This window comes from Carassius gibelio, chromosome B20 (genome assembly GCF_023724105.1).
Source record: "Carassius gibelio isolate Cgi1373 ecotype wild population from Czech Republic chromosome B20, carGib1.2-hapl.c, whole genome shotgun sequence".
Taxonomy (NCBI): domain Eukaryota; kingdom Metazoa; phylum Chordata; class Actinopteri; order Cypriniformes; family Cyprinidae; genus Carassius; species Carassius gibelio.
Window position 1 is genome coordinate 8,538,616 of NC_068415.1, and position 24,572 is coordinate 8,563,187.

General features: G+C 35.6%; 1 protein-coding gene across 50 annotated transcripts in view; it reads left to right on the top strand.

Annotated features, from left to right (window-relative positions):
* adgrf6 (adhesion G protein-coupled receptor F6) overlaps positions 1-23,546 on the top strand; it is a 67,038-nt gene extending 43,492 nt beyond the window's left edge. For 35 of the 50 annotated variants that reach the window (XM_052587206.1, XM_052587204.1, XM_052587205.1 and 32 more), the window contains 34 exons: positions 2,690-2,836; positions 3,009-3,152; positions 3,250-3,396; positions 3,607-3,753; positions 3,954-4,100; positions 4,211-4,357; positions 4,615-4,761; positions 5,181-5,327; positions 5,558-5,704; positions 5,893-6,039; positions 6,447-6,593; positions 7,024-7,170; positions 7,350-7,496; positions 7,729-7,875; positions 8,064-8,210; positions 8,612-8,758; positions 8,969-9,115; positions 9,304-9,450; positions 9,857-10,003; positions 13,330-13,476; positions 14,364-15,002; positions 17,678-17,778; positions 18,033-18,097; positions 18,202-18,347; positions 18,559-18,750; positions 19,756-19,956; positions 20,093-20,233; positions 20,377-20,552; positions 20,646-20,816; positions 20,960-22,324; positions 22,595-22,636; positions 22,760-22,822; positions 22,950-23,013; positions 23,119-23,542. In XM_052587206.1, coding sequence (XP_052443166.1) covers positions 2,690-2,836; positions 3,009-3,152; positions 3,250-3,396; positions 3,607-3,753; positions 3,954-4,100; positions 4,211-4,357; positions 4,615-4,761; positions 5,181-5,327; positions 5,558-5,704; positions 5,893-6,039; positions 6,447-6,593; positions 7,024-7,170; positions 7,350-7,496; positions 7,729-7,875; positions 8,064-8,210; positions 8,612-8,758; positions 8,969-9,115; positions 9,304-9,450; positions 9,857-10,003; positions 13,330-13,476; positions 14,364-15,002; positions 17,678-17,778; positions 18,033-18,097; positions 18,202-18,347; positions 18,559-18,750; positions 19,756-19,956; positions 20,093-20,233; positions 20,377-20,552; positions 20,646-20,816; positions 20,960-22,324; positions 22,595-22,636; positions 22,760-22,822; positions 22,950-23,013; positions 23,119-23,201 — 6,386 coding nt within the window. In that variant the 3' untranslated portion in view covers positions 23,202-23,542. Of the gene's footprint in view, positions 1-2,689; positions 2,837-3,008; positions 3,153-3,249; positions 3,397-3,606; positions 3,754-3,953; positions 4,101-4,210; positions 4,358-4,614; positions 4,762-5,180; positions 5,328-5,557; positions 5,705-5,892; positions 6,040-6,446; positions 6,594-7,023; positions 7,171-7,349; positions 7,497-7,728; positions 7,876-8,063; positions 8,211-8,611; positions 8,759-8,968; positions 9,116-9,303; positions 9,451-9,856; positions 10,004-13,329; positions 13,477-14,363; positions 15,003-16,005; positions 16,107-16,360; positions 16,426-17,677; positions 17,779-18,032; positions 18,098-18,201; positions 18,348-18,558; positions 18,751-19,755; positions 19,957-20,092; positions 20,234-20,376; positions 20,553-20,645; positions 20,817-20,959; positions 22,325-22,594; positions 22,637-22,759; positions 22,823-22,949; positions 23,014-23,118 lie in introns of all 50 variants that reach the window. The other 15 variants (XM_052587221.1, XM_052587220.1, XM_052587224.1 and 12 more) reach the window with 11 other exon arrangements.
* The last annotated feature ends 1,026 nt before the right edge of the window (positions 23,547-24,572 follow it).

Sequence of the window (24,572 nt, forward strand, 5' to 3'; positions counted from 1 at the left end):
ACACCTTAAAAAAACAGACCTTTTTCTGCAGTTTGCGTTTGAAGGACCGGGCATATCAGTACAAGGTCCTGCCCTTCAGGCTGTACCTGTCTCCCCGTGTCTTCATGAAAGTCGCGAAGGGGGCTCTTGTTCCCCTCAGAGAACAGGGTGTTGGCATTCTCAACTATCTAGGCAATTGGCTGATACTAGCACAATCTCGGGATCAGTTGTGCGAGGACAGGGACTTGGTGCTCTGGCACCTTAGCCTGTTGGGCCTTCGGGTTAACTGGGAAAAGAGCAAACTCACATCGATGCAGAAGATCTCTTTTCTCGTTATGGAGTTAGATAAGGTTAAACAGACAGCACTCTTAACAGAGGAATGTGCACGGTCAGTGCTAGCCTGCTTGACTACATTCAAGGGCAGGACAGTGGTCCCACTGAAACCCTTTCAGAGGCTTACGGGGCATATGGTGGCATCGGCGGCACTTACACCACTTGGTCTGTTGCCTATAAGACCGCTCCAGCAATTGCTTCATGGCCGAGTCCCGAGGTGGGCGTGGAAGCGGGGCACTCACCAGGTCCAAGTTACACCAGCCTGTCGCCAAACCCTCACCCCGTGGTGAGATCTTACTTTCTTCCGGGCAGGGGTGCCCCTAGAACAGATATCCAGGCATGCTGTGGTTTGCACGGATGCCTCCACCACCGGCTGGGGTGCCATGTACAAAGGGCTTGCAGTCTCTGGGGTTTGGACGGACCCGCAGCTGCATTGGCACATCAATTGCCTAGAGTTGTTAGCAGTGTGCCTTGCCTTGATCCGTCTCAAAGGTCACTTACGAGGCAAGCACCTGCTGGTCCGAACTGACAACACAGCGACCATGGCGTACATCAATCGACAAGGAGGTCTGCGCTCCCGACGCATGTCGCAACTCGCCACCTCCTCCTTTGGAGTCAGAAGGTTCTGAGGTCACTTCGTGCTGTTCACATTCTGGTCTCCCTCCAACCTCAAAGTCCAGGTTGCCGCTATTGCTGCATACCATGACCCCGTGAATGGGAGGTCTTTAAGTAGGCATGACCTCATCATCAGGTTCCTTAGAGGGGCCAGGAGGTTGAATCCTTCCTGCCCCCCCCCCCCCCCTATACTTTCTTGGAACCTGATTCTAGTGCTTAAATCACTACAGCAGGGCCCATTTGAGACTTTGTATTCAGGTGAGCTAAAGTTTTTTTCATTGAAAACTCTGCTTTTGCTTGCACTGGCCTCCATCAAGAGGGTAGGGGACCTGCATTCATTTTAGGTCGACGATTCGTGACTAGAGTTTGGGCCTGCTGACTCTCAGGTAATCCTGGGGCCCCAGCCCGGCTACGTGCCCAAGATTCCCACTACACCCTTCAAAGACCAAGTGGTGAACCTGCAACCTTGCTCTGTCCCATCCGAGCATTGAGATGCTATAAAGACTTGACACAAATCTTCAGGACCTCAGACGGTTACAGAAGCCAGCAGAAGGGGAATGCCGTCTCTAAGCAGAGGATGCCCCACTGGATTGTGGATTCCATAACCCAGTCTTATCAGGCACAGGATGTGCTCTGCCCATTTAGCTTGCGAGCTCACTCAACTAGACATGTTGCATCCTTCTGGGCGCTGCCTCGTGGCGCCTGGCTGACAGATATTTGAAAAGCTGTGGGCTTGGCGACCCCTAACACGTTCGCAAAGTTATATAGTCTATAGTCGGATAGTAGCACTGAGAGGCCCTGGTTAGTGTCAGCTTGCTTAAACTGCTCCAGAGTGTCTTTACTGTAGACCCTGTTGAGATCCTCCATCACCCTAGGCAGTTGGACGCTGCGAAACTTCTGGTGCCAGGCCTTCATGATGAATCTATGACAACCATGGAATGCTGGGTTCCATATTGAGACCTAACCGTGTTTCCCCAGCAGACTTCTGCCTTCCCAAGAGGGTTTTAATCACCTCATATTTCTCCATATACACCTAAACGGATGCTATATGTGTATTTGCTCCCGAAAACTCTTTGGGAAGGATGGGGACTCCACAGTATTCCTGTTCCAAGAGGAACAGGTATGTATTCCCAGTGTTATCCAGTGCTTTGACAATGGTGAGTGGAACTACTTGTTCCGAGCCCCGTCCTACACCTAATAGGGGTGCAGGTGGCTTGCACAGGGCACTGGAAGGGGCGGCACCCATGGCGCTTTGGTATGGATCCCAATTCCGTTGGTCGATTCCAACTCTCAACATCATGTCGGTACATGATGTTGAGAGTGACCAACTGAAAGGGAACGTCTCGTAAGGTAACCCTCGTTCCCTGAAGGAGGGAACGGAGACGCCATGGTTGCTGGCATGGCTCATCAGCGAAAACCTGGTATGCATTGCACCTGCTGCCTTATTATACTCACGCTGTGATCAGCGGCAGCTGGATGTAATAATTGCATGCCATTGTGCATTGGCTCGTTTAGTTTACACTCTAAGTAGATTGGTCTATCGAAGTGATATTCCAATTTTGTCTGTTGGCCTCATTCAGGGAACGAGGGTTACCATACGTAACCGAGATGTTTTCTGTTTTTTTCTGTTTAAAAATGTTAATATTGTATGTTCTCAGTTCTTCATGTATGGATGTAGATGAATGTTTTGAGATACCAGATCGCTTTGATGATTTTAGGGATTTACATGTACTATCTGAATAGATTTGTTTTTCTCCTCTAGATATAGATGAATGTCTGCTCAGTCCATCTGTATGTGGTCCAAATGCCAACTGCACAAATGAAAAGGGAAGTTACAATTGCTCATGTTTGAATGGATTCACTGCAACAAACTCAAGTCTATCCATCAGTATTAATAACACATGTAGAGGTACGTTTTTATATTTAGATTTGTTTTTACTCTAACCATGAATAATAACCTAGAGTTTATCCATGTAATCTTTGTTTTGGTTGTCATTTTTGTAAATCAAGCATTAATATTCTCAGTATTCACATGTATTTACATATGTATGAGTCACCCAAACTGTTCTTTTCCCCATAAGATGTGGATGAATGTGAGACACCAGACATCTGTGGTCCAAACTCAATCTGCTACAACACTGTTGGGAGTTACAATTGTTCATGCATGAGTGGATATAATGTAACAGACCCAAACCTCCCTATAAACAGCAATAACACATGCAAAGGTATTATTGACAGCTAAGTTTTTGAACGGTAACTGTTTATACTGCATTAATACTCTGTCAACTGTAACCTGTCCCCTTATCAATTATTTTACTTCAGATATTTATGAATGTCTTGACTCAGTATCAGTGTGTGGACTGAACTCTTACTGTTACAATTACAACGGAAGCTTCTCGTGCTTTTGTTGGGAAGGATATAATGCTTCAGATGTAAATAAAGAAGTTTCCAAAAGTAACCCATGCATTGGTAAGTTTTCTCTGCTTAATGTTCTCGGTCATGATCTTCAAGTACTATTTATTGGAAACTGCTCTAAAAGATGAGCAGTTGTGCTTTTAATATAAATATATTCCTTTTTATAGTTGACTGCTGTAAGATAACAAATGTCTTTCATGTATTAAGGTGTTTGTTAATGAAAACTGTTGATGACTAAAAAATTCACTTAACTTTTTATCATAGATATAAATGAATGTCTGTTCAGTCCATCTGTATGTGGTCCAAATGCCAACTGCACGAATGAAATAGGAAGTTACAATTGCTCATGTCTGGATGGATTCACTGCAACAAATTCAAGTCTCTCCATCAGCATCAATAACACTTGTAGAGGTATGTTCAGCTATATAAATAAAAAACTATGTTTTTACACGCCATTAGTCCAATCAGTATGAAGTTTGAGTGTTTATTTTCCTACTTTGGACATAATATTCTAAATGGAACATTGGATTATAGTAATACTCAAAGTATGTGTTGACCATCTTATATGAATGTGTGACCATGTTTTTTCCTTGTAATGTATTTTAATCTAGATGTGGATGAATGTGTTGAGATATCAGATGTCTGTGGTCCAAACTCAATCTGTAACAACACTGTTGGGAGTCACAATTGTTCGTGCATGAATGGATATAATGTAACAGATCCAAACTTTCCTATAAACAGCTATAACCCATGCAAAGGTATGAGTGACAACTAATAATTAAAACAATTAATTATTTGTTATTATTTGTTCTGCACAAATCTCCCTTCAGCTATAACCTTTAGTTTATCAAATTTAATTTTATTTCAGATATTTATGAATGTCTTGATTCAGTATCAGTGTGTGGGCCAAACTCTTACTGTTACAATTACAACGGAAGCTTCTCGTGCTTTTGTTGGGATGGATATAATGTCAGTGATGGAAATACAACAATTAGGGAAGACAACCCATGCACTGGTCAGTTTTTCATTATATGATATTCTGCATCACAGTTTGAAAGTAATTTTCAAGTTTTGGTTATTAAGTAATTTACAAATTTCTTTCATCATTATTTTGATAATTTCTGAAGATTCTCATTAAGGATATAACATTTCAGGATCCAGCTATTATTATTGGAAATGCTGACATTTCAACCTAATTTATGTACTACTTCTATAGAGATATTTTTTGATTTTATAAGTAAACACTTTTTCAAACATATATATTTTTCGTAGATATAAATGAATGTCTGCTCAGTCCATCTGTATGTGGTCCAAATGCCAACTGCACAAATGAAAAGGGAAGTTACAATTGCTCATGTCTGGATGGATTCACTGCAACAAACTCAAGTCTCACCATCAGCATCAATAACAAATGCACAGGTACATTGTGTTTTCAGATCTGTGAATATAATTTTTTGCATGGGTAGTTCTTGTCTTGACTTCTTATTGGCCATTACAGTGTTTAGTCATGCTGAAATCTATGTATTCCATATGTGATTTTTGTTGCATTGCCGCATTCTGTTGTGTCATGTAAATTGTTATTGTAAAGATACACAGATTCATATAGTTCTGTGTGTGTATACTTGTAAATACTACATTGTGGACCAAATGTCCCTTCAAGGATGGTAAAGTCTGAAGGGACACTATGTGTGTGTGTGTGTGTGTGTGTGTGTGTGTGTTTAGAAATGTGTAGCTAAAGTATTAGATTGTAAGGATAGCCACAGAAATAATATGTTGACATTCATATTGTCACAAATGACTAAAGGTGTTGTTGTTGTTTTCTTCTTTTTTAAATCTAGATGTGGATGAATGTGTTGAGATACCAGACGTCTGTGGTCCAAACTCAATCTGTAACAACACTGTTGGGAGTCACAATTGTTCATGCATGAATGGATATAATGTAACAGATCCAAACCTCCCTATAAACAGCAATAACACATGTGAAGGTATGATTGACAGCTGAAGCCCTGAACAGCTTGTTACTATTTTTACTGTCTGAATTCTGTCAACTGTAATCTTCCACTTTATCAATTATTTGATTTTAGATATTCACAAAAGTTCTGACTCATCACTGTTACAATTACATTACTATTACAATGAAAGCTTCTTGTACTCTGTTGTAATTACATTAAATTGAAGTATATTTGTATATTTCTTAATTGTTTCCTCCCCATAGATATAAATGAATGTCTGTTCAGTCCATCTGTATGTGGTCCAAATTCAAACTGCACAAATGAAAAAGGAAGTTACAATTGCTCATGTCTGGATGGATTCACTGCAACAAACTCAAGTCTCACCATCAGCATCAAAAATCAATGTAGAGGTACATTTTACATTTAGATCTGTGTGTACTTTCACCATGAATAATTAGATAGACTTTATTGTTGTGATTTTTACTTTGTGTTTCAATTTTGTGACTAAAGCATTTTATTGTCAAGATTTTAAAGAATGAGTTGATCTTATATGGGTGACACATACTGTTATTTTTCCTGTAACTTCCTTTTAATCTAGATGTGGATGAATGTTTTGAGATACCAGACATCTGTGGTCCAAACTCAATCTGTAACAACACTGTTGGGAGTCACAATTGTTCATGCATGAGTGGATATAATGTAACAGATCCAAACCTCCCTATAAATCACAGTAACATATGCAAAGGTAAGACTGACAGCTATTGCTCATAGTACAAATACGGGACAAAGATAGTGAGGAATGAGAGGCAAAACATGTATTTCTTGTTAAATCCAAAATCTTGGATTTCTAGTCTTTTGCGTTAAAAAAAGTTGATCGATCTTAGTTCCGATTTGTTGTTGCTTGACGTATGAATGATTTTCACTCACTTCCATGACAAGCATAAGTGATGCACTGTAAGCAGGTAGATTTTGATTTTGATTTGTGCGTACTTTAAGCATTAATAATTAACTTGAGCTTGTTGTTGTGATTTTTACTTTGGATTTCATTTTTGTAAATGACGTATACTATTGTAAAGATGTCAAAGAATGACTTGACCTCCACATATGAGTGACACTGACTTTTCTTTTCCCTGTAACTTTCTTTTAATGCAGATGTGAATGAATGTGTTGAGATACCAGACATCTGTGGTCCAAACTCAATCTGTAACAACACTGTTGGGAGTCACAATTGTTCATGCATGAGTGGATATAATGTAACAGATCCAAACCTCCCTATAAACAGCAATAACACATGTAAAGGTATGATTGACAGCTGAATCTCTGAAGCTCTTACTGTTTTACTATTACTGTTTGAATAATAAGATAATTCCCTCCATGTTCATGTTTTATTAGATTGTGCTGGTTTTTACTTTGTGAGATAATTTTTAGTAAGTTAATTATTTTGAATGGATATTTAACAGAGTTAAACCAAATACAGTTTTTAGCACAAATAAATGGTAAAATAATGATCAAATTCATCCATATATTTTCTCGCCATAAAAGTAGCCAAAGAAGCTGACATGGCAGTAAACACAAACAATCATCTAACTTATTTTATGTATTGCCTTAAACTTCTGTCAACTGAGACTCACCATCAGTGTGTGTTGGCCAGAGTCCTTCTGTTATAATTCCATGAAATTAAACTATTTTTAAATAATTTATTGTAAAAGTATTGTGTTCTTCCTTACAGATATAGATGAATGTCTGTTCAGTCCATCTGTATGCGGTCCAAATGCCAACTGCACAAATGAAAAGGGAAGTTACAATTGCTCATGTCTGGATGGATTCACTGAAACAAACTCAAGCCTCAAAATCAGCATCAATAACACTTGTAGAGGTACATTTTACAGTTAGATCTGTGTGTACTTTCACCATAAATAATTAGCTAGACTTTTATTGATGTGATTTTTATTTTGGTAAATGAAGCATTCTGTTGAAAGATATCAAAGAATGAGTTGACCTTTACATATGAGTGTCACAAACTGTTTTTTTTCCTGTAACGTCCTTTTAATCTAGACGTTGATGAATGTGTTGAGATATCCAACATCTGTGGTCCAAACTCAATCTGTAACAACACTGTTGGGAGTCACAATTGTTCATGCATGAGTGGATATAATGTAACAGATCCAAACCTCCCTATAAACAGCAGTAACATATGCAAAGGTATGATTGACAGCTGAAGTTTTGAAGCTCTTACTGTTTTACTGTCATTGTTTGTGTTCCCTTAATCTTCTGTCAACTAACCATTCACTATCAATTATTTTATAAAAGATATTCGTAAATTTTTTGATTCACCATCAGTCTGCAGGCCGGAGTCCTCTGGTTATAATTCCCAGAATGTTTAACTGTTTTTAAATAATTACCTATTGTAAAAATATTGTGTTCTTCCATACAGATATAATTGAATGTCTGTTCAGTCCATCTGTATGTGGTCCAAATGCAAACTGCACAAATGAAAAGGGAAGTTATAATTGCTCATGTCTGGATGGATTCACTGCAACAAACTCAAGTCTATCCATCAGTATTAATAACACATGTAGAGGTACATTTTACATTTAGATCTGTGTGTACTTTCACCATGAATAATTAGCTAGACTTTATTGTTGTGATTTTTACTTTGTTTTTCAACTTTGTGACTAAAGCATTCTATTGTCAAGATTTTAAAGAATGAGCTGATCTTATATGGGTGACACATACTGTTATTTTTCCTGTAACTTCCTTTTAATCTAGATGTGGATGAATGTGTTGAGATACCAGACATCTGTGGTCCAAACTCAATCTGTAACAACACTGTTGGGAGTCACAATTGTTCGTGCAAGAGTGGATATAATGTAACAGATCCAAACCTCCCTATAAACAGCAGTAACACATGCAAAGGTAAGACTGACAGCTATTGCTCGTAGTACAAATACGGGACAAAGATAGTGAGGAATGAGAAGCAAAATGTATTTCTTGTTAAATCCAAAATCTTGGATTTCTAGTCTTTTGCGTTAAAAAAAGTTGATCGATCTTAGTTCCAATTTGTTGTTGCTTGACGTATTAATGTTTTCACTCACTTCCATGACAAGCTTAAGTGATGCACTGTAAGCAGGTAGATTTTGATCCTGATTTGTGCGTACTTTAAACATTAATAATTAACTAGAGCTTGTTGTGATTTTTACTTTGGATTACATTTTTGTAAATGACGTATACTATTGTAAAGATGTCAAAGAATGACTTGACCTCCACATATGAGTGACACTGACTGTTCTTTTCCCTGTAACTTTCTTTTAATGCAGATGTGAATGAATGTGTTGAAATACCAGACATCTGTGGTCCAAACTCAATCTGTAACAACACTGTTGGGAGTCACAATTGTTCGTGCATGAGTGGATATAATGTAACAGATCCAAACCTCCCTATAAACAGCAATAACACATGTGAAGGTATGATTGGCAGCTGAATCTCTGAAGCTCTCACTGTTTTACTATTACTGTTTGATTTGCCTTAATCCTCCGTCAACTGTAACCGTTCATTATCAATTATTTTATAATAGATATTAATTTATGTTTTAATTCACCACTAGTCTGCAGGCATAAATTATACTGTTTTAAAATAATTGCTTAACTTTAAAAATATTGTGTTCTTCCATACAGATATAATTGAATGTCTGTTCAGTCCATCTGTATGTGGTCCAAATGCAAACTGCACAAATGAAAAGGGAAGTTACAATTGCTCATGTCTGGATGGATTCACTGCAACAAACTCAAGTCTATCCATCAGCATCAAAAATCTATGTAGAGGTACATTTTACATTTAGATCTGTGTGTACTTTCACCATGAATAATTAGCTAGACTTTATTGTTGTGATTTTTACTTTGTTTTTCAATTTTGTGACTAAAGCATACTATTGTCAAGATTTTAAAGAACGAGTTGATCTTATATGGGTGACACATACTGTTATTTTTCCTGTAACTTCCTTTTAACCTAGATGTGGATGAATGTTTTGAGATACCAGACATCTGTGGTCCAAACTCAATCTGTAACAACACTGTTGGGAGTCACAATTGTTCATGCATGAGTGGATATAATGTAACAGATCCAAACCTCCCTATAAACAGCAGTAACATATGCAAAGGTAAGACTGATAGCTATTGCTCATAGTACAAATACGTGACAAAGAAGTGAGGAATGAGAAGCAAAACATGTATTTCTTGTTAAATCCAAAATCTTGGATTTCTAGTCTTTTGCGTTAAAAAAAGTTGATCGATCTTAGTTCCAATTTGTTGTTGCTTGACATATGAATGATTTTCACTCACTTCCATGACAAGCTTAAGTGATGCACTGTAAGCAGGTAGATTTTGATTCTGATTTATGTGTACTTTAAACATTAATACTTAATTAGAGCTTGTTGTTGTGATTTTTACTTTGGATTTCATTTTTGTAAATGACGTATACTATTGTAAAGATGTCAAAGAATGACTTGACCTACACATATGAGTGACACTGACTGTTCTTTTCTCTGTAACTTTCTTTTAATGCAGACGTTGATGAATGTGTTGAGATACCAGACATCTGTGGTCCAAACTCAATCTGTAACAACACTGTTGGGAGTCACAATTGTTCATGCAAGAGTGGATATAATGTAACAGATCCAAACCTCCCTATAAACAGCAATAACACATGTAAAGGTATGATTGACAGCTGAAGCAATAAACAGGGTGTTACTGTGTGTAATGCCTTGGGGGCCATTCACATATCACGCCTAAAAACGCACACTAAAAATCACTTAGCAGTAGCTCTGCTACTAAATTAATTGGTAACACTTTAGAATACTGTTTCTTACTTACTATATATCTTATAAGGAATTATTGAAGAACTAACAGGTGATTATTCATTAACACTTAACTCCCTACTGTTAACTAATAAGTAAGATGTGTTAATTAATCAGTATGTAATATAATTTTATGATTATGTTAAGTAACAGTTAGCTAATCAATAACTAATGTATTCTGTCATACCTCCTGAAGAACTACTATTGATTATCTACTAGTTAGGGTTTAAGAAAAATAACTATGAAGTAACTACTAATGAACAGTTTTACACAATTACATTGAATTGTGACCCTTTCATATAAATGCTATTAGCAATAATAGTAGTAGTATGAAAATGCAATATTAATAAATGCAATACATTTTATAGAGGTTTTGCCTATGTAGTAAATTGTTTTGTGAGTGTGTTTTGTAAGAGATCACCTTCCAGTAGGAACCCCACTCCAGTGCCTTGTGATAACTTACCTTAGTTTTTATATTTTATATACAGTACTGTATGTGTGCCTCCTCAGCATATACCACATTATATATATATATATATATATATATATACCAGGAAAAGTGAAAATACAGGTACCCAATTTGTAATTAATAAAGAATTATGCAGGACTTATTTTGAACCTGAAACATTAGGCCTATTCTACAGTGAAAATATTGGGAACCCATTAGTAATTAATAAAGAATTATCAGATAATTCCTGAAGAATTACTTAGAATCTGAAACAGTATTCTAAAGTGAAAACATAGGCAACCCATTATTAATTAATAATTAATTATCAAATAATTCTGCAGGACTTATTTTGAACCTGAAACATTAAACCTATTCTAAAGTAGAAATGTTGGGAACCCATTAGTAATTAATAAATAATTATTAGATAATTCCTCAATAATTACTTAGAATCTGAAACAGTATTCTAAAGTGAAAACATAGGGAACCCATTAGTAATTAATAATTAATGATCAAATAATTCTGAATGACTTATTTTGAACCTGAAACATTTTGCAATATTTTGCTGTGCGATTTTCTCCTATCCAATGAGTAGCATTACAACCATAGATACACAAAAGCACAGCATAAAATTACAAATCACATCCATTTTATTTGTTTGCTGTACTCCATATCTTTAGAATCCAGATGTTTGCAAGGAACATATCCAAATTCAGCCCTTTATCAATCGATCTTCATCTTCATTCTCAGTAACATCGACCGTCACATAGTCAAAGCCCGCACTCGTTATGATATGATTTGAATGTGAAAATAGCGCCAGTGCGCCACCCTTGAGAAACGTTACGACACTGTTTACGGCACTGATATCGAACTCTCATTGGTTCTCACCTAATTCGTCACAGATTGCGACATGCCGTGTTTCAGTTGATAGATATTTGAAATCAGTAATGCACCAGTGCGCCTTCACGGAAAGAAGAAAGATTCATAATTTCATGGATTAATAAATTAAATTCTGCTCTGTACTTTATAAAAACTATTACCTCCAGAGAGGACTGCGACTGGAACTCATTATCATTTGAACTACTTTTGGTACCACTTAGTAGTTTTAAGAAATGGTTATTGGTAGGTTTAGGAGTAGGTGTAGAATTAACATTAGTGGCTCAAAATAACGTTTTAATGTTATATTTTTACTAAAATTGTGTTTTATTATGTTTTATTCTTTTAACATTCTGTATAAATTGGGTAGGTTTAGGTTCGGGTGGGTTTAGGCATTTTTCTATGGATAACTGACTGGTCAGAGAACACGTTCTATCTGTATGTATTTTAGGTTGTTTTTATGTAAATTTAGTAACGTATCAAAACTGTAATTACGTCCAGATAATACGTAAACAACACTGTAAATACGTAAAGGCACATACGTATTGGAGAGTTTTAATTTACGTCTAAATATGTACGTTTTGATTGTGAGATCAGGCTGAATTATTAGATAATTCCTGAAGAATTACTTCGAATCTGAAACAGCATTCTAAAGTGAAAACATAGGGAACCCATTAGTAATTAATAATTAATTATCAAATAATTCCTGAAGAATTTCTTAGAATCTGAAACAGTATTCTAAAGTGAAAACATAGGGAACCTATTAGTAATTAATAAAGAATTATCAGATAATTTTGCAGGACTTACAGAATTCTAAAGTGAACCTAGTAAATAATAAACTACATCATTTTGACTAAGAACAACCTATAAAAGTAATCATAAACTTTGTAAAAAAAACTCTCATCTGTTTATTTCAGATGAGAAAATTTTTAATACAGCATATTTTAATCAATTTTAGCATGTATACTGCCCACATTTTAACTAATTTAACAAAAATGTCATAATCAAAAGTTAAACATTTAGAAGCAAACAAAATCCATATTTCATTTCCATTATAGGCTAATAATTGGGCTGTAACAAAGTTGCTACTGTAGTAGTACTTTGTACTTGTCCTTTTACTCAAGTAATTTTGAAAATTAACAAGCCTACTTATAATTTTACTGGAGTAATATTTTATTGGGGTATCTGTACTTTTACTCAAGTACTTGATTTGTGGGACACATCCTGATTATTATAGTGTTTTTTGCGTATAACTGTTCAGAAGTAGTTATTTCATAGTTAACACATCTTTCTTAGTAGTTAACAGTAGTGAGTTAAGTGTTAGTGAATAATCACCTGTTAGTTCTTCAATAATTCCTAATTAGTTATGTAGTAAGTAAGAAACAGTATTCTAAAGTGTTACCAATTAATTTAAAATGGCCATCCATATACAGCTATGACCAGCTGTTCCTTCATCTTGGCGGAGCTTTCAACGTTGTTACGGGAAAGGATGAAGCGGATTGTTTGGATCTTCTCACATGTCCTGCGATGCGCTTGCGGCATTCTGAAAAGTCGAGATGTTTTTACGCCGATGCAGCCTGGAAAAAAACGAGCGCGTTGCACGTCGTGCGCGTCGCTTCCATTCCATACCGCAGGCGACCACATTTGAAATAACGAACTTGAGCGTGCAAAAGACACGATATGTGAATGGCCCCTTAGTCTTCTGTCAGCTCTTACCTTTCACTATCAATTATTTTATATTAGATATTCATAAAGGTTTTGACTCACCATCAGTCTGCGGGCAGGAGTCCTACTGTTATAATTTCATTAAATTAGACCGTCGCTTATTGTAAAAATCTTGTTCTTGTTGTTCTTCCCTATAGATATAATTGAATGTCTGTTCAGTGCATCTGTATGTGGTCCAAATGCCAACTGCACAAATGAAAAGGGAAGTTACAATTGCTCATGTTTGGATGGATTCACTGCATCAAACTCAAGTCTCCCCATCAGCAACAATAACACATGTACAGGTAGATATTTTATTCAGAATTGTGTTTACTGTGTGTTCAATGTGATTGTGGATTTTGTTTTTGTAAATGAAGCACTTTATTGTAAAAATGAAATGCAAAGAATGAGTTAAAGCTAATGCTTATAGGAGCCAAGCCTTGACAAAGAAATAGTAGCATGAGAGGTTTGTTTTTGCTTTTGGTTAATTCAGTTTCAGCAATAACATTAACAATATGTGTTTTCAAAAAAAGTTCTGAAGTGTTGCTCAAAAATGTAAATGTTAGTATTAAGTCTATTAAGGTTTGATGCTTAAAGATGCTAATTATTTTCAAAATTTTGCATTTTTCCATTAATTGTTTTTAATTTAAGCGTTGTATCATGAAAAAGCTTTACAAGTGTTTATTTTTATGTAGAGCCAAATAAAATACTAATGACCAGTAACCATTAAAAACAGGGTTGGTTACATTCTCCTTTTTGACCATCTTTGCATTGGTTTTTAAACCAGTCAGAGAAATACTTAATTCAGTATTAACTTGTGTAACGTAATGTAATATGTAATAACATTTATGTTATAAATGTAATAAAAATTGCAATTATGTAATACATTTAACAGTGAGCATCAAACACTTCAAGTATTTATAATAGACACATACTATGACACTCTTTTTCTGCCTGTGTCTTGTATAAAATAATGTTGAGAAATATGAGATATCTTTTTATTTTGGGTGTTTCCATACATCAAAAATAAATAAACAAAGTTTTTTTTTTATTATTATCATTTGGATTTTCTGCTAGATGAATGTCTGTTCATCCATCTGCCATTGTGATACTAATGTTAAGTGTTCATATGAAACAATATTCTTTTCTTGTTTGTTTTGATTGATTTGATCGTTTTTGTTTTCATTGCCAGCAGAACCACCAACACCAACTACCACAACCACTACGGCTGCAACACCTAATGCAACAATCATTACATCTGCGACACCTAATACAACAATCATTACATCTGCAACACCTAATGCAACAAACACTACATCTGCAGCACCTAATACAACAATCATTACAGCTGCAACACCTAATACAACAAACACTACATCTGCAACACCTACTACAACAAACACTACAGCTGCAACACCTAATACAACAAACACTACATCTGCAGCACCTAATACAACAAGCATTACAGCTGCAACACCTAATACAACAGACACTACATCTGCAGCACCTAATACAACAAACACTACATCTGCAGCACCTAATACAACAATCATTACAGCTGCAACACCTAATACAACAAACACTACATCTGCAGCACCTAATACAACAAGCATTACAGCTGCAACACCTAATACAACAAACACTTCATCTGCAACACCTAATACAACAAGCATTACAGTTGCAACACCTAATGCAACAAGCATTACAGCTGCAACACCTAATGCAACAATCATTACAGCTGCAACACCTACTACAACAACCACTACTGCTGCAACACCTACTACAACAACCACTACTGCTGCAACACCTACTACTACTCCAAAAACTACAGGTATGTACTGTTAAAAAATGATATACCACAAAATGTATTTATTTAGGAGGACAATACAGTGCACAGCAAAAATGAGTACACCTCCTCTGATTAAATATAAAAGATGTATTTTCTTAATGATCGCTAATATAATTAATAGAATAAATGTTAAAATATAAATTTATTAGACCTATTCATAATAAAAACAGAGAAATATATGCCATTAATATCTGTTAAACAAGTAATTTAGTCAATTTTGTTTAAATGAGCGATTGCAGAAATGAGTACAGATTTAATTAAACAAATTGTAATATTCTAGTACATGTCCTCCATAACTCTGTACACTGCTCTTTACACTTAAATAAAAAAATAAAAAAAATGATTTGCTACAGCATTTTGCTGCAAATTTGCCACAGGCCTTTATTCTCCTCCTGGAGCCATGTGAGACACATTTTAATATGGATTGGAAGCACTTTATTTGACTGCACTTGGACTTTTGAACAAAAACACCCACTCATGTCTATATGGTTAATTTTCATTTTTGGGCGAACTATCCCTTTAAAGTGAAGACCTAATTATTTCAAGGGCCTTTTCAGAAGACCATTGTTTTTTTTTTTTTTTATATGTTACTTTTGCTATATTTTAACACCTTAAACAATAATTTGGTATTCCTCTTGTACCATTGTCCTCTTTTATAAATCTCCTGACAGTTCTCTCTCAAATTAAGTCTGAATATGATTTAGTGGGCTATATAACACTTTTAATTGTAAAGAAATTACTATCTTTAACAGTTTTGGTTCAACATACTGTACTTCTCTGTTGATCAAAACTTGCCCTACCTTTACACCAGAAATGTTTATTAAGTAACTTTCAGGAGGCAGTAGTCATTTGTGCACCCGCCAAAGCCTGGAGCTCTAAGAGTGAAGGTCTCAGCATAATGACTCTCTAAACTGAGAGGAGACCTAGCCTCCTTTTTTGTTTCATGGGGTGGGGGGGATTTTCATGGGGTGGGGGGGATTTACAGTTCTTCTAATCTCAATGAAAATCGATGCCGTTTTTGATACCAGTCTCAACAACCAAAATAATGAGAAGTTCAAAATCCTTGCCAGACAAATTGAGTCAGCAGTAAGTACTGTCATATTTTGTTAATGAAAAGTACTGATTGTTTATGCTTAACTTAAAAAAATACTGTTCAAATGATAAATATGTTTTTTAATACCGATTGTACCTTTTCAGTATTTATTTATTTATTTTTTGGAAAATGTGTTTATTTTACTGAAAATTACTTCAGTATATTTGGTTCTTGCCATAGAGTCTTGAAAATGAAATGTTGGTAAAGTATGATAAACTTCCTAATTTATATTTGGTACTTTGTACAGATTGAACAAATTTACAAAAATGTGCTTGCCTACAAAAAAGGTTCAATAAAAGTATTTCGTTTCAGGTAAGGTCTACAACTGAGAGGAGACCTAGCTACACTCAATGGCAGAGGCAGTTACCAAGGCTCAAAATAAAATAAAAGAACCTTCACTCCTTTTACTGTCTAGGCGGAGCTCTGGGGAGCGGAGGCTTCAGCAGAATAACCCTAAGAGGAAGCCTAACAATGCTTAGTCCTTGTAGTGGTTTATCAAGGCGGCCTCGAGAGGCCGAACACTTGATTACACTATCTAGCTAGCGCTGATGAGCGGAGGCCTCAAGAATGACTCTCTCAAGTGAGAGGAGGCCAAACCTACTCAACAAGAATCTCAATCAAGTTGGCCCCACAGAGGGCCGAACACTTGATTACAAGTTTACAGTAGCTAGAGCTCAGGTGAGCGAAAGCCTCAGCAGAATGACTCTCTTAAATGAGAGGAAACTTACACACTAAATCCTAGTTTGAGCTCTTAAGAGTGGAGGCCTTAGCATAACGACTCTCTAAACCAAGAGGAGGCCTGACAACACTCAGCGCCAAAGGCAGTTAGCGAGGGTCACAAAGAGGAGCCTACATACCAATAGTAGCTCTGGGAATCTCCGGTGTCATGCTCCTAATTGTCGTAGTCAGCATGAAGGCCCTCAGGTGAGGGGAGTTACTCGCCTCCAGGAGGCCCACAAGAGCCCAACAACCTAGTAGGCACAGAGCTCAGTTGAAAGAATTAGGAACTGTGATCTCAGCACAGCAACCCCAACGGAGGGGAGCAACAGGCTCAAGAACAGCTGAGAGGATGAGGAGTCTCAGAGGAGGCTCATACAAGAGCCTAACAATTGTATTTTAAAAACTTTTCTGTTCAGCCTGCTCTATTAAAACACTTATAATTTTATAATTTATAAAAGTCATAGTTAAGAAGTAATATAAGGTTTATAATTTATTTATTTATTTTATTTTGCTGAATTATTAAAGACTTGCAACACCAAGTATGTACAGCAAGTCTTAAATATTTTATATTGAGTTATTATTAATATGCTGTATTATTATAAATTGTTCTATAAAACCATTACATTCATATGACTTTTCCATACATTCTTTTCCATTCCGACATATTTATGAAAATAAGCAAAGCAAAATAATGGCAGTGAATTCAGTAATACAAACATAAATGCAAAAAAAAAAAAAATCATATCTACCTTACACCACTTGTTGCTCATAAATTATTTATTAAAAAAATTAATAAATGTACTTGTTTTGTTTGTTTGTTTCATGGGGTGGGGGGGATTTACAGTTCTTCTAATCTCAATGAAAATCGATGCCGTTTTTGATACCAGTCTCAACAACCAAAATAATGAGAAGTTCAAAATCCTTGCCAGACAAATTGAGTCAGCAGTAAGTACTGTCATATTTTGTTAATGAAAAGTACTGATTGTTTATGCTTAACTTAAAAAAATACTGTTCAAATGATAAATATGTTTTTTAATACCGATTGTACCTTTTCAGTATTTATTTATTTATTTTTTGGAAAATGTGTTTATTTTACTGAAAATTACTTCAGTATATTTGGTTCTTGCCATAGAGTCTTGAAAATGAAATGTTGGTAAAGTATGATAAACTTCCTAATTTATATTTGGTACTTTGTACAGATTGAACAAATTTACAAAAATGTGCTTGCCTACAAAAAAGGTTCAATAAAAGTATTTCGTTTCAGGTAAGGTCTACAATATAAATATTCACTCCAAAGGTCCATTTTGATTTTTCTCATGTGTTCAAACAGTGTGAACTCATTTTTGTGGTTTTTGTGTTGCTCCATAGGCCTGGTAGCATTATAGCAGACTATCAGATTGAATCAACAGACAGCAGCCCCAACAGCCCTGCATTTGCAGAAGCAAACACACAGCTCATCAGCGTTCTCAAAGATCAAGGAATCACTGTAGCTCCGAATGCTTTTGCTCAGAGTGGTAAGAGTAGTCAGTATCTAATCATAAAAACATTTGACCTTAATTTTATTATTATTATTATTATTATTATTATTATTATTATTAATGATTGATTACAGTCTGTTGCTTAAAAAATACTGGTTTGTATTTCTTGTAAAAAATGTTGAAAGGACCAGCAAAGCCATGTTAAATATAAAAAAGGTACAATAAGGTTTGTGAACTTCACTTTCAGAACAAAAGAACTTGTCCACAGCAAAAAACTGGTATCCAGAGCAAAATATGGTGCTGAAATGCGAACGCCTAGACTCAGGTACAATGAGATGGACAGTGAATGACCAAGATCCTGCACAAAACAAAGTTAAATACGTCATTTCAGATGACAGTACCACTCTCACTGTGAACAACGTCAATGAGAATGACAAAGGTGAGCAACAAAGTTATTTGGTAAATACGCAAAGCTATGTGTCGACCTTATTCATATTCATTGTCTATTGTATATATAATTAGTATTACTTCATATTTGATTAAATCTGTTTGGTTACTCAGTGTAATGTTGATTAGTTTATTTCTTTATTTGTTATTCCTTTTTTGGGGGGGGGTAGATAGATAGATAGATAGATAGATAGATAGATAGATAGATAGATAGATAGATAGATAGATAGATAGATAGATAGATAGATAGATAGATAGATAGATAGAAAGAACTGTGCAGATTTCGCTCAGATTGTGTGATGCTTATAGGGGTACAATAATCTGTTGTGGCTATAATGGATAATATTTGCGTAGGCAGAACTGAGCAAAAACAGACAATTAGAGTCTAAATATAACAGAATATTAAGTTCTGTTAACTGTTGTATTTAATCAGTGCATTAATTGCTAAAAAAATATATAATAATTTTTTTCCATTAACTAATTAATTACAATGACATGTTAAATCGACAGCCCTAAAAATATGATATATACAGTATATAAATAGAGAGAGAAATTTTACAATTAAAATATACAATTATTTTAAATATTATTTTAAATTATATAAAAATATTAAACAAAATTATATTTTATATTAAATATGACCCAAAGGTGTGATTGAAATAAAAAGAGAAAAGAGATAAGGAAATTTTGTTGCATGAAATAAATTAAGCTTTGTGTGATGAGCAGAAGAAAATGTAAGGACTTCAATTAAATGAGATCAGCACTGGGTAGGAATTTTAGAATATAGTACATTGGTCATTGGGACTACTTTGATTAAAATGTAATAGTCTCTATTGTGACATTTTGGATTACATTCACTTTCTTTTTATGGAAAAGTGTGGCCTGGCCAGTAATTTTTTATTTTTTTTGTATGTTTGCTATTATTAAGCTATAGCATGACTGCGTATGTGTACATAAACTTGTGTATGCTTTTTTTTTTCTTTTTTTTTTCTTGCAGCTCGATATGCATGTATCATAGACAGGACAATACCTTACATTCAATGGCAAGATATAGTTATTGAAACACTTCCCAATATCATAGTGGGTGAAAATGTAAGAAAGTTTCAGTGTGTTGACCAGACTGTTTCACTGAAATGCTGTGAAGAGAAGTACAGTGTGGAGTGGACCCAGATAACCTCTGATGATGTAGTGACTTCAGGTTGTACAAACTGACTGGCAATACATTCTTACAAAATTTACTCACTGGAGTTTTCACTTGCAATGAATTGCAATGAATTTTCACCATGTTTTAATATGTTTTTAATGATTTGTATTTACTTGTTTCATGCAATCAGAGGACAAATGCATCACATTAAGACATACAATCAAAACTGGAAATTGTGGGAGTAAAACCTTTACATGTCGACTCAAGGACCCGGTGCTTCAAGGTTTCACCTACAGCAGTAAAAGTGTTATTGTTAATAAAGTGAACGCAGGTAAATCTTTTTTTTTTTTTTTTTTATCCTTTGATGTAGCCACGTGTGTGTTTTTGTTGTTGTTGTTGTTGTTGTTGTTTTCGTCTGTCTAAAATAGAACAGTTTTTCTATTTTTCTGAAACTCAATCAAATATTTACTCTAGTGTTCAGCTGTAAAGATGCAACATTTGGGGATGGACAGGAAGGTGATACTTTGACAGGACCCTGTGAAAAAGGCAAGGAAGGCACAATAAAATATAGATGTAGTTCAGGTAGATGGGTGCCTCAGGAGACAAACTGTATACTTCAAGTTATCAAAGGCCTTGAAAAGGATGCTGCGGTAATTGCCATCATCTGTTTATAAAAATAAATAATCATCTGTCTGTTTAAAATATTCCTGATATTCACATTTCTTCTCTACTTTGTAATTTAGGTCTTGGTGGTGCAGGACATACCAGAATTTGTGGCTCAGCTGAGTACTGCTACAGAGAATAATACACAAGTGATAACACAGTCTGCTGTGACTGTCCAAACCATTGTTGGAATACTTGTGAAAGTTTCTGGTGTTTCACAAAACATTATCATCAATCAGCCGGTGATGGAGGTATGTACAATACAGTGTATGTCTATATGCATAGTTAAATTGTGGCTTATCAAAACTTTATCAAGATACAATATTTGTACATTATCTTTTCCCATCTGATGAAAATAGTTTCTGCTAAACATTATGTTCTGTGTCATTTCCAGGATTTCCTTAAAACAGTGGATATCATTGTTTCGACATCTGCCATTGAAACCTGGAAAAATTTAAACAATAACAACAAGACAGATAACACCAGCACAGCACTTCTGAAAGCTATTGAGGATATAAGTAACCGTCTCACAAATGCCAATTTTAGGATTAATGCAACATCTATTGAGTTGAATAGAACTATAACAAACACCACCTTTTATAGTGGAATATCGAATCTGCCAAACTCAACTACTGAGATCCAGATACCAGAGATTTCTTTATCCACTGCTATAACCATCATAGTCTTCACAACTCTTGACAGCATCCTACCTACTCGAGATACTAGAAGTAACGGCAGTAGCAAATCAGATATGCGCATCAATGGAGATGTGGTTGTGGTAAAAGTTGACAACAAAACGATTAACAACATATCTTTTGCGTTTGACATTACTAATAAGTCTTTGGGAAATCCTCAGTGTGTCTTTTGGAACTTTTATCTCGATGCATGGGATTCCACTGGATGTAAATCAAAGTCCTATAAAAGTGAAGGGAACAGAACTGGCAAGATTACATGTGAATGCAACCATACAACCTCTTTTTCAATCCTAATGTCACCGTTTTCCATTGATAACATTGCCTTAGCCTATATAACTTACATTGGCGTAGCCATTTCGATGGCCAGCTTGATTATATGCCTGATTATTGAGACTATTGTGTGGAGGTCAATGACAAGAAACGACACATCCTACATGCGACATGTCTCCATAGTCAACATTGCCGTGTCTCTGCTGATAGCAAATGTCTGTTTTATCATTGGAGCCGCAGTCGCAGAAAGTGAGCAGCCAACTTCAGTGGGTCGCTGCAGTCCAGTGGTTTTCTTCATGCACTTCTTTTACCTGGCTCTTTTCTTCTGGATGTTAATGTCAGCGCTGTTGCTCTTTTACCGTACCGTCATGGTCTTGTCTCAAATGTCAAGGGCTAAAATGATGGCCATTGCCTTCATAGTTGGTTATGGTGCACCTTTGCTCATAGCGGCCATTACGGTTGCATCAACAGCTGGACCTCAAAATTATGTTTCCAAAAGAAATGCATGCTGGCTGAACTGGTTAGAATCAAAGGCCCTGCTGGCATTTGTGGTTCCAGCTCTCACTATTGTAGCCATAAACCTTTTGGTTTTGATTGTGGTTCTGTACAAGATGTTGAGGAGAGGAGTTGGTGCCACAACTCAACCAGATGAGAAACATGCCCTGGTGGTCATTGCCAGATGTGTGGCCATTTTGACTCCTATCTTTGGTCTTACATGGGGATTTGGAATTGGAACCATGGTGTCACAGGAATTAGGCATTCATGTGGTGTTTGCACTCCTCAATTCACTGCAGGTACTACTTTACTTTACTTTACTTACTACTTCACTTTTTATTTTGACTTTGTCATGTTTTTATTTTGTGTGCTTTATTTAAGTGCAGTAATTGTAATGCAAATAATGCAATAATTATGATAGAATAACTATCATTGTAACAATACATTATAAAACCTTACAACATATTATCATGCACAATAAGTTACTTCCTTTGTTGTTATTAAAAGTTGAACACCAACTAGTATTTTAACCATAACATTTTCCTCATGTATGTATTTCATTTGTGCAGGGGTTCTTTATTTTGGTGTTTGGAACACTTTTAGACAGCAAGGTATACATTTATTTTTGTCCTCTTATATCATGAAAACAATTGTCAGAATAATTTTATTAATAGATTTAGAGTCATTCAGCACTTCTTCAGTGCTTTAACTCATTTTGTCATACATGGTTACAGATCCGTGAGGCTCTGGCAGGAAGACTGTCACTAAGGAACCTTACCAGCTCTAACCGAACCAGGGTAAGTGACAGCAAAACAATGCATATGATCCATGAGATCTTACATGTGGCTTTTACTCTTTCAGTTATGTTACCAGATGATAGATGTCCTCAGTTTACAGCTGATATCTTAAATCTTTAAATTACAGAGTACTAGTGCAGGACCGTCATCTTCAGGCATACAGAGTTTATTTCAAAGGATGCGGAGAAGAAGTAAGCCTTCCTATTTAAATGATTACAATTGCTTACATATTTTGATGTACAGCATTTTTGATAAAAGACCAATATTTTAAATAATGTGCGAATATCTATTTGCAGATGTGTACAACGTTTCTGAAGCTTTCTCAGCAGCTACATCTTCACACAATTCCAGTGGCACAGATACTTTTGTGAATGCATAATCAGCTAACTTCATTAAAACTATAGTCTACTTTATTAAATGTTAAACAGCCTTTTCCAAACAAGTTTTCTACCTTGCTAGTATATGTAAACCGTATTATCAGTTACTGATTTCTGGGAAGAAGTATTTCTATGTTCTGACATATTAATAACAATTTCTTACAATCAACAGATCTAATATTTAATCAAGAATATGTTTAATATGATGGTGCAGTAGGCATGATTGCATAAATTTCTGAAAAAATATATATATATATACATTTGCCTTTTGTCATACTGTTCTGTACTGATTATTTAAATAAATAAATATAAAAATAGTTTTACAGCTTCACCGAAAATGAAAAGCATTTTTATTTTACATTTATTTGATAGTAGTAATCATATCCAACTACAGAGAGTGGATCTCCCATCCAATGTTTTAATGCAAATATAATTGACTTTACATTTATATATGGCCAGATATTGAGTAAGCAAGCCCAGTCCATGTTTCACTGCCTGAAAGTCCATTTATTTCTGTAAACTGAATTGATTCATTTGCTTCTCTTGCTTCTTTAAAGAGCCACACAGATGGGAAATCAAAAATTACCTGTATTACAGTGTATGATGTAGCTGTCCATCAGTGTAAACAATGTGCAAACTAATTAAACCAAAAAGGACACGATTTATAAAGTTATTGGCTTCTAAAGTAAGGAGTTGACTCTGAATCGCTGAAACGAGTCGTTATAGATTTCAAATCTTTTGCCCATCTCTATGTATGTCACTAGAACACTTTGCATAATAATCTCCGCCTACCGTCTTGGGAGAAACAAAACTCTGACCTGCCCCACCCCTCCACACAGATGGTGGTGTGATAGCATCTACAACAAATCCCTTTTGTTGTGTTCACAACATTTCACTGATGACTGCTTTTCTAATCTCGGTGAGTTCAAGGCAGGATTTTCAGAGCGTGTGGCCATAAAAGAGGGTTCATTACCAACTTTATTTGGACCAACAAGCATCTCCGAATCACAACCTGTAAGTTGTTTTCTCCTGAGCGTCTTATCAGTATGTGTGCTGTCTGCAGCCTTTGTCTGTGCTGATCTTCATTTACAAACACGTCATTAAAATGAAGTGTAACTCCGTGAATACTCAACTAAGAGACATGAGAGAGATATCTATAGAAAGCTTGACATGTCTACTTTAAAACAACAAGTGCTGACGAAAATATCACAGATATTCTGTGATAAAGTAATCCATCTGAAAACAATGCAATGTCCGTTTTTTCAAGTCTGCCTTCATTATATCTAATGTGACCACGCCCCCGCGCTAAACGCGCTATTCAAAATTCAAACTGAAGCGTGCGGCTTGAATACGACCACACAGAAGAAAAAGCT